The sequence below is a fragment of the Ovis canadensis genome, chromosome 7 (assembly GCF_042477335.2).
Source record: "Ovis canadensis isolate MfBH-ARS-UI-01 breed Bighorn chromosome 7, ARS-UI_OviCan_v2, whole genome shotgun sequence".
Lineage (NCBI taxonomy): Eukaryota > Metazoa > Chordata > Mammalia > Artiodactyla > Bovidae > Ovis > Ovis canadensis.
The window spans coordinates 94,421,058-94,431,163 of NC_091251.1; the positions used below are offsets into that span (position 1 = coordinate 94,421,058).

At 50.7% G+C, this 10,106-nt stretch overlaps 1 protein-coding gene across 20 annotated transcripts in view; it reads left to right on the forward strand.

The window, feature by feature from the left end:
- Positions 1-10,106, forward strand: part of RGS6 (regulator of G protein signaling 6) — a 615,305-nt gene that overhangs the window by 587,577 nt on the left and 17,622 nt on the right. For 9 of the 20 annotated variants that reach the window (XR_011258337.1, XR_011258336.1, XM_069596933.1 and 6 more), the window contains exon 17: positions 626-679. The exons of 5 other annotated variants lie outside the window; for them this stretch is intronic. Coding sequence is in view for 12 of the 15 variants with exons in the window: in XM_069596933.1 (XP_069453034.1) it covers positions 626-679 (54 nt within the window). In the remaining 3 variants the exon portion in view is untranslated. Of the gene's footprint in view, positions 1-625; positions 1,084-10,106 lie in introns of those variants that run through there. 6 more of the 20 variants (XR_011258340.1, XM_069596939.1, XM_069596942.1 and 3 more) reach the window with 3 other exon arrangements.

The following is a 10,106-nucleotide window of genomic DNA, read 5'->3' on the forward strand; positions in this document are numbered from 1 at the left end:
GAGAGCCTCCTTGATCTCAAGATACAGAAAGAGCGTCCTTAGGGGGCCTCAAGGATGTCCTGGAAGTTAGCAAACTTTCTGGCTGGAAGATCTCAGAGAAAGTCCTAACCCAGACTCATGGAGGACTTGATGACCTCGCCTTGCACACGTCTCAGTAGCATCCCCCCCGACACCCCACTGGCCCTGGGAGCTGGTCTGGACTGTGTCCCCAGCTGAGGCCCCCAGTTTTTCCCTGCATGGGGGCTTGGCTGGTTGAAAGCAATGATCAGGCATCGCCCAGCTGCTCCCAAGGGCCCGGCTCCCAGCCCGGTGGCTCCCACTCCAGCCCAGAAGCAAGATGAATGACTCTTCTAGAAGCAAACACCCCTCTCTCCTCGCTGCTCTGAGGAGGCAGCCCCATCTCTCCTGGGCTTCTGTTTCCTGTCTCTCCCACTGACTCCCGCATACAGCGCTGGCTGCTTCTCTCTTCCTGTTTTTTATTTTGTTTTTGTTTTCTTTTTTCTCCGCCCTGTTTTGCTTTTGTTTTGGTTCATTAGCTGCGGCTGCTGCTGTTTAGGAACCATGTGTTATCTGAAGAATTTTTTTTTTTTCTGTATTTTTCTCCCTATCTTTTTTTTCCCTAAAGCCAGAAAGTGAGCAAGGTCGTAGAACTTCCTTAGAAAAGTTCACTCGCAGTGTGGTAAGTTCAGCTGGTTTTCTTTGGTTTTTCGGCTTTCTTTCTGTTTTTCTCGGTGGTGGTTGTCATTTCCTTCGGGAGGGGAGGGAGCCCAGCGCTCTTCCCTCAGCACACCCACCCATGGTCTTCTGCGAGTGTCGGTGGCTTCTCTCCTAGGGACCAGTTTGCAAAAGACAAAAGGCCCAGCAGCTCCCCCTGCAGATGGGTGCATGCCCCCCCTACCCAGCCCCTGGCCCAACATTTGCTTTCCTGGGCAAGGGGGCTTCGAGAAGGAAGGACCACCCCTGCCCCCACCCTTGGGGCTGCTCGGTGGGTGCACCTTCTGCAGCAGCCCAGGGAGAAGCCCATCTAGCTGGACCATGAAATAAATTGGCTCAGAACTGTAGCTCATAAAAAAAAAAAAAAAATCCACATTTCCCTCTGGGACTCTGGCAGCCACGCGGGTGCGGGAGGCAAGCTGCTGCTGCTGTGCCGGTGGCTTTTGCGTATGCAGGAGGCGGCCGTGCTGCATGGGTTCTGGCAGTGAGTTCCAGCTGGCGTGTGTGCGTGTGCGTGTGTGTGTATGTGTGTGTTGGTGGCCTCTGCATGAGTTCCCATGTCCCTGACAGCCCCTTGTTAGCCTCCTTTGCATAGCGTGCCAGGGCAGGAGCCAGGGGGTGGCGTGGCCGTGGTGAGGAGGTCATCCCCGTGGTACCTGGTGCAGATTCTGAACTGTGGTCTGCAGTCAAGCACAGATTCATCTCTCTTTTCCATAATGTTCTCTGTAAGATTGGGCTTCCCAGGTGGCTCTAGTGGTAAAGAACTCGCCTACCAATGCAAGAGGCATTGGCAGATTTCATCCCTGGGTCAGAAAGATCCCCTGCAAGAAGGCATGGCAACCCACTCCAGTATTCTTGCCTGGAGAATCCCACGGACAGAGGAGCTTGGCGGGCCACAGTCCATAGGGTCGCAAAGAGTCAGACACGACTGAAGCGACAGCATGCACACATACTCTGTAAGACTGAGGCATAGGGCTTGGTACACGGGAAGTAGCCAGTCCCCTTCTTTCCTGAAACCAGCTACTGAGCTCCTGCAGCCCAACTTGCACTGTTCACGTGGAACCAGCGAGCAGCCAGGGAGCCAACATCCCATGCATAGAATTTGTCAAATTTCACTTCCCAAAGGATAGAAACCCACTGATGCTAACTTGCCTTTTTCCTCCCTCTGTTGCAGGGGAGAGTCCTTGTAAACCTGACTACTGTGTGATTAGTATCTTTATCTTTTTAACATAAATTCTAAGAATTCTGGGTGGTCAGCAACCTGGTCGTTTACCTGTAATAGCTAGATGCATCTTAACCAAATTTAAACAGTTTTGAATTTGCTAGATGTCAGCTTCACAGCAACTCAAGCAGGTGGCAATTAAAATATGGGTGCTCATCCCATCTCTTCTTCGGTATTCTCTCTCTATGGTCTTTCCTCATGAGAAATCAGAACTTGCAGAATGTCAGACCTGTAATCCCCTGTCTGTCTTTATGGCTGGTTTGCCGCAGCCATACAGCTTCATGCACCAAGAAGCTGCCATGGGCTGTTGGAGGCAAGGCTGTGGGAGTCCCTCCACCCCTGATGGCTGATAGAGAGTGGTGGGAACTCATTGCTCCCTCTCTTCTGAGGCCTGGAGGCTGCAAGTGGAGAATGTTCAGGGATTTTGTTGACAAGCCCAGAGTATATTATGGAGAAAGCAAAACTCCTGCAACCCCGGGCAGGCCCTTCAGGTTGACCACATTGGCTGAGGCTGTGAGAAGAAGCCTGGTCCTCAGATGAGGCATCCAGATCTCGCTAGGCTGCTTTTCATGAGAAGTGGGTGTCGGGAGAGCAAACATGATCTCGATGAAGCTCCGCGAGGAGCATTTATTGACGTCCCTTCTTCCCAAAAGTGGTGTTGGTTCAGTGGTTCTCCAAGGTCTGTTAACAAAGTGTTTGGAATGAGAAAGCACCAGACACCTTCCAAGCATTTGAAGTGTACACCTGGGAGAACTTAGAGAGATGTTTTCAGGGCCAGCTGAAGGAGAAAAATCTCCTAAGCTCCTGAGATTTTTAGAATCTATATGAGAGAAAGCCCAGCCTTCCAAACCAAAACATTCCTAAGTTGCCTGTTATTTTTCTATAAAGACTCTAAAGGGTCATGCATTCTGATTTTTTGTTTCCAGTAGTAGAAATAGAGATGGACTTGTTTTGATCCATCCATGCTCCTTGTGATCTTGAGATAACACCACTTGGGGTAACCAGACGAGGCTGAGGTTGAGGAAATGACCCACAGCTCTAGAGCGGTAGCAACTCTCAGAATACTTGAGGCTGGAACTCAAGAATGTGGTTTTCACAGCCCAGTATTCTAATCAAACAAAATTAACCAGTCAGCCAATATGTCTTGCAATTTGATAGCCATTTTCTAGACCTAATATACATAAAGTGCGTGATTTCTTTGAAAGAAGGTCTACGTGAATATTTCATCTTCTGAATACTGTAAACTATAAAACCCAATGAAAGGCTAGTGCAATAGCAATAATGGTCCTGGGAAATACATGAAGAAAGACCATCCACATCATGGGGAAATGAGGGAGTGAAGCTGGGCAGTCCTTGGTCCAGGGATGTGAGGCCAGCTGCCATTCAGGGCTAACCAGTGACAGGAAAGGTTGATCCAGATCGTTCATTATCTTGGTCGGCTGACTTCTTATCAAGACTGAATCTGGGTCCAACATTTCTCCCACGCAGTGCTCTTTCTTTTCTTGGTAAAGGAGGAACATTTGGAGAAAGCAAATTGTTCTTTCTAAGACTCCTATATCATGATATGGAGGGATTGACTGTGCAAGGCCACAGAGGCCCCCTTTGACATGGGATCCTAGAAAGGAGTTCAGTATGGTTCATAGAAGCTGCTAGAGCCATGCTAGTTTGAGTGCAGAGGAGCCTTACGATCCCCAGCAGAGGCTTTGTTTTTCACATGGCTCCTTTTAGTGGAAGCTTCATTCTGAGTCATGCAGAACTTGAGTAGCAAGTAGCAGATAGGGGTTATGCTGTGCCAAAGCACTGTGTACTGTGGCCACCCAGAGCCACAGAGCTTGCATAAAGACCTGCTTTTTGATAGGGCCAGCCCAAGTTCAGAAGCGAATATCACTCAAAGTCCACGGCATGGTGCAGCCAGCCCATAGTGCATCTTTATCCAGAGCAGAAAACAGGATCCTTCTGATGGGCCCAACCCCGCAGATGCCCAGCTGGCCAAGCAAAGTGCAGCTGGATTTCAGCCCCTTCTTAACCCTCATCTGCCCTTGTACAGTAGATGACTCACACTATCATACAGGGTGGCTCTGCTCACAGGAGCCCTGGGCCCAGGAAGAGCTGTGACACATAGCAAGTTCTTAAAGTGAGGGGATGGGGGTGGGGGGCTCAGACATGACCTCAGATCAGATGAACAGAGCCTCTTTCCCCCAGCTCTGTGCACTGGGAAGTGTCCTTTCACAGTGGCTATAAAGTATGAAAGCCACAATAGGAAGCTTCGGTAGATTGTGTTTGCACTGCCTTCCATCTCCTCTTCAGACTCTCTGGTCGGAGGTCCCAGGCATTGCTGCCTGGGGAGAGGAGGGTCTTCTCTAACTGAAGACCACTTCCCACTGCTCAGGAACAACCAGCCTGCCATCTCCCTGGTTTTGCAGTCAACAGATGACCTCGAGGGTGTGAAGGGGGCCAGAGGGGAAAGACTGTCCATTCCACTACCCTCTCTTGGGTGTGCTCATTCCTTTGGGGTCTACTGCAAAGTAAGGGCCAACTCTGACACAGAGGACAGAAGGATGTGTGGGAGGAAGGCAAGAAGTAGCAAGGGCCATTAGCCAAGACTCAGCAGCAGCAACTGGATTATCCCTCTTCGGGTGGCGGCCAAAGCCATCTGGTGAGAACTCCAGAGGAGGAACTCTGAGGAGGAGAAGATAGAAAAAGTCCTTCACATCTTTGTACAAGGGACAGCACTTAACAGGAGAAGTGGCAGCCCCAAAGGACAATGGCATCAGCCTCCCTGGACACCTTTGCCTGAGCACTCAGTCAAAGCCCCAACTGTCCTCTTGAGAGCCTCAGGCTCCTGAGATGGACAAAGGAACAGCTGTTGCTGGAGGCCTCGGAGGAGAGCAGAGATGAGAACCAGGTGTTCATCCTTCTCCTAAGAAAACATCACAGTTGGTCTTTGCCAAGGTGCTCCTAGGAATTGAAACAGCAAGGGCTGGGAGCTGAGGGAGCCTTGGCATGCACCAGGCGGCATCTCCATGACAAGCATTTCAGTCCTGCCTGCCAAGGAATGCAGCGGGGAAGTCAGAAGGAGACCAGGAAGCCCTAGGAGCCAGCTGTCACCCGCCTTCCTTCTCCCTTTCCCCCCGGCCACCCCCACCCCAGAAGCCAAGGAAAATCTCTTGAGAGTAACCTCCCCCCACCTCCTGGGCAGCTCTGCACGCAGAAACCCCCAGCCCCAGGCCCAGGTGTTGAACCGGAAGAGGAAGGCTGAGGCCCTCCAGGCAAGGCAGAGGGCAGGCAGCCAGGGTGATCAGCCCACCCCCTCCACCCACACAAACACACAGCAGCTCCTTCTCCCCGCCTGGAGGCTGTTTCCCCTCCCCCTCAGCGTGTCAGGGCAGAGCCTTGGGCTCCGCTGAAATGAGCTCTCAAACACCTAGACAGCAGAGCCCCTAGAGGGCCTTGACCTCAGTCGAACAGATCCTTTCAGCAAGGAACGGTTGGCTAAAAATCTTTAGAGTTGCTTTTGATTTCACACAGTCCTTGGGCCCCGTTGGGATGTCAGGGTCACAGGCTATATAGCGCCAGCCTGCTCCCACCAGATCTCAGAGCCCTCAGATTGAGCAGCAGTGAGACCCGGGTCTGCCTAGAGATGGAGGTGAATTTCACAGCCACGCTTGGGAGGGGAAGCATGAACTGGTCTCTCCTGGGAAGTGAGGACTTCCCTAGGACTCTGGGAAACTCCTCAGAGCCCTGCCCAGGTTGACTCCTGCTTCCAGCCTCAACCTGCTACCAGTGTGACTTCAGGCCCATTGCTAGCCCTCTCTGAGCCCTGGTTTTGTCCTGTGTACAATGGCATGGACTGAATCATCTCTAGGGCCCTTTGCAGCTGGGGCGTTCTATGGGTCTGTGCTTCTCTCTGTCCTGAGATTTTCGAGTTGTGCTAATCATCCCTCAGAATGAGAGAGGAGCCTGCCCGAAAAGTGGCTGCCCACCCTGGCTGAGAATTAAAGCAAGGAGAGAACTGAGTTGGGTGTCCATTTAAAATCCTTTGATAAGCATTCGAGGATCAACACTGGCAGAACTGAGTGCTGCAGCCCCCTGACCCCACAGGCCCCATCCCTCCATCGTTTGGGGCTCATTCTGCACTGTGACCCCTGGAGGGCAGGGGGAGAGAGGTCACAAAGAGCAGGCTAAGCACTGCACACCCTGTCAACCACGCCAGTGCTGCAGTGCCCACCCTTCTGGGACGGATGCCCAGCTGGGTGTATGTTGGGAGGTGGGGTGAGGTCAGTTGGGCAGAAAGGTGGGCCCCATGCAGATACTGCAAAGTCACCATGGGCATGGGGCAAGGGCATGGGAAAAAATGAAGTGTGAACATCTGGGGACCTCAGCATCACACTGCCTCCCTCCTGCTACCACCCTTTCTGGGTCCCTGGAGACCTCTGGGCTGGCTCGCCACTGTCCTCTCGGAGATGCCCAAAAAGAGGTCACAAGAGGGCATGTCATCCTGGTCACAGTCAGTGGAAGGTTAAGTCTCCTCCAGTCTCTATTCCTCTCTCTCCATCTTGGGTCCAAGTGAAGTTTGAAAAGCATGTTTACTCTTTTAGTTTTGTAGCTAGAAAAGGAAAATGTAAAAGTCTGATTTTTGCAAACCAACGATAATATGTTAAGATGGCTGAATCAGTTTGGCTGGCAGGATACAGAGGCGACAAAGAGATAAAATGGTTCTCCATGAGGGCCCTGGACAAGGTCTTTCTGAAACCCTGGGGAAGGGGGAGATTTTTATTTATCCAAAAGGTCAGAGGTGGTCATTTTTGAGAAACCCAGCCCTATGCCCAGCCACTCCTCTGGAAAGGAGGAGCCCCCAGCTATTGTAGCTGATTGTTCATCTGTCGACCAAAAGCAGCCAAAAACCCTCTCCCTGCGGAGTGCCCACTCGAGCAAAAGTGCACCAGTGACTCAGCCCCCAGACACAGGGGAGAGCTCGGCACTGCAAAACTGCTCCTTCCTCCTCCCTCTCCCCCACCCGGCCAGCTCCTGCCTTCCCCAGACCCCAATGTGCCGAGCAGTCAAGTGAAAGACTCCTGTGAGGCAGAAAGGCACAGCTGTGTGTTTACAGCCACTGATTCCGATCCAAATCGCAGCCCTGCCAGTCTCCCGCAAGGCAAGCTGGGGGCAAGCCGGGGATGGATGCGCCAGGCAGGAAGCTATTTTGGGAGCTGACCTGCAGCCCTTTGCCGTAGCAGAGCCTTCCTCCCACCTCCCCGTCCACCCCACCAACTCAGGAAAGACGTCCTTCTAGAAGGAGCTCCCACTTGAGAAGCGGTTGATGGAGTTGTGGGATTTCAGTCTGTTCCTTGTCACTTGTGAAGTCAGATTTCTGGCACCTGTCCCCAGGCAGCCACGTGAGGATGGCCCAGGGTTCCCATCTGTCCAATGAGAAGGCAGAGGGTGAAGGTGACTGATGGCAGGGTGCTTGGTGGGATGAGCAGCAGGGAGGACAGGCCTGAGTGGGGTACAGGATGCCCGTTTCTGCCCAGGACAGAATCTGCCTTGGACCTGCCAGGGGAGATGTGGCATCACACAAGGGGCAGGAGAGAAACCTCCAGGCGCTAGCCAGGCTTTGGAATAGCAGGAACCTAGGAAGCGGACCAGACTGCCAATGTCAAGGTCAGGGAGAAGAGACCCAACTCTGCTTGTGTCCAAACTGGAGGGTTGGAAGTCAGAGTACTCAAGGTCTGAGGACTTCAAAGGCTGAGAAATAAGATGGCCATGGCATTCCTCCAAAATGAGCTCCTGGTGAAAAGCAACATAGGAGTCTTCCTGTTTGTAAGCAGCAAATGAGCACTTTGGTTCTAACTGAGTTTGGGAAGCACGGTATTCTGGAAGAAAGGCAGGATACAAATCTGTTGGAAGGAACAATCCCTAAAACGTTGCTATGAAGCAGAATGCTAACTGGGACACCACAGGGGAGCTGAAAAGAGCTTGGAACAGTGGGATCTTCAGTCCAGTGATATTACCCAAAGGCCTAGGAGAGAAAGACCCTGGAGTGTTTGTTTTGGGGCTCCCCCATGGAAGGGATGGTGGCATGGGGTGGAGAGTATATAGCTACCCCGGCAGTGCCAGCATCCAAATGGCTGGTGAATTCACAGATCTCTGTCCATGGGACATGCAGTTTCTGACTGTGGCCACAAGGGTCCAGCCACAGCCCTGTCTAGTCCAACATCCTTTCTGATGTCTCAGATGAAGAGACAAACATGCCAGTCATATTCAAAGATGCACATCCTAAAAGGTATTGCTCACTTGACTGGTAGTATAGTCTGCCATGTTAGGACCATCTCCTTCAGGTGGAATGATGGGTCCAAATAACCAGGGATAATTTAACCACATAAAATTTATGTTAAAAAGAAATTCAGTCTCACAACTACAGGATGACATTCCTAGCCTTCACTGTAATTCAAGTTTTAAAAACTCTGGGGGTTCTAGTTGACTGCAAGGTTGATACAAGTAAAAGTGGGAGGCAATCACTTTTTTTTTTTAAGTATCTGTAGGTTGTAATAAAAGTGGAACGGTCAGAAGTGCTCCATTGCTCTCAGTGTTGCTCTAGACTGTGCTGAATCTTGTTTCCAAGCTCTCTTATTTTATCAGGAACTTCAACAAACTAGAGACAATTTAGAAAAGAATAGCTGAGGACCCTGGAAGCCCAGTGAGATGAAACTGAAGTATATACACACGTCCTGCCCTGGCGCTAGTGGTAAAGAGAAATGCAGGGGATGTAAGAGGTGCGGATTCGACCCTAGGTGGGGAAGATCCCCTGGAGGAGGGCACAGCAACTCATTCCAGTGCTCTTGCCTGAGAAATCCTGTGGACAGAGGAACCTGGTGGGCTAGAGTCACAAAGAGTCAGACACAACTGAAGCAACTTAGCGTGCGTGCAAGGAGATTCAGAAACCATCAGGAACTCTATGTGTGTTTGTCACCCAGAGTGAGTGGGCAGTTCTGGATTGTCCCAGACAAAGCTAGAACAAATGGATAGAAGACATGGGCAGGGTCACTCTACTAAGAATATTCTAACAGTATCAACTTCCCAGGGGTGAAATATGTCACCTCAAGGAACAGGGAGCTCCCTGGAAGCATTCAGACGTTGGATGGCCAGGGATATTATAGAGCAGGTTCTATGGTGGATTCCACCCGCCTCCTCCAAGGAGAATCCTCAGGTGCATTAAATATTTGTGAAATATTGCATGTTATCATAGGTTTATAAATAAACTATGGGAAAGGAGAACAGATCAAATGGAGTGAGTTTGCTGAGCCTGGAGAAGAAAGATCCAGAGGAGTCAGGTGAAACGCTGGACTGCAAGAAACACAAGCTGGAATCAAGAATGCTGGGAGAAATATCAATAACCTCAGATATGCAGATGACACCACCCTTATGGCAGAAAGTGAAGAGGAACTAAAAAGCCTCTTGATGAAAGTGAAAGAGGAGAGTGAAAAAGTTGGCTTAAAGCTCAACATTCAGAAAATGAAGATCATGGCATCCAGTCCCATCACTTCATGGGAAATAGATGGGGAAACAGTGGAAACAGTGTCAGACTTTATTTTGGGGGGCTCCAGAATCACTGCAGATGGTGACTGCAGCCATGAAATTAAAAGACGCTTACTCCTTGGAAGAAAAGTTATGACCAACCTAGATAGCATATTCAAAAGCAGAGACATTATTTTGCCGACTAAGGTCCATCTAGTCAAGGCTATGGTTTTTCCAGTAGTCATGTATGGATGTGAGAGTTGGACTGTGAAGAAGGCTGAGCGCCAAAGAATTGATGCTTTTGAACAGTGGTGTTGGAGAAGACTGTTGAGAGTCCCTTGGACTGCAAGGAGATCCAACCAGTCCATTCTGAAGGAGATCAACCCTGGGATTTCTTTGGAAGGAATGATGCTAAAGCTGAAACTTTCAGCTAAAGCTGAAACTACTTTGGACACCTCATGCGAAGAGTTGACTCATTGGAAAAGACTGATGCTGGGAGGGATTGGGGGCAGGAGGAGAAGGGGATGACAGAGGATGAGATGGCTGGATGGCATCACTGACTCAATGGGCGTGAATCTAAGTGAACTCCAGGAGTTGGTGATGAAGAGGGAGGCCTGGCGTGCTGCAATTCATGGGGTCGCAAAGAGTCGAACAC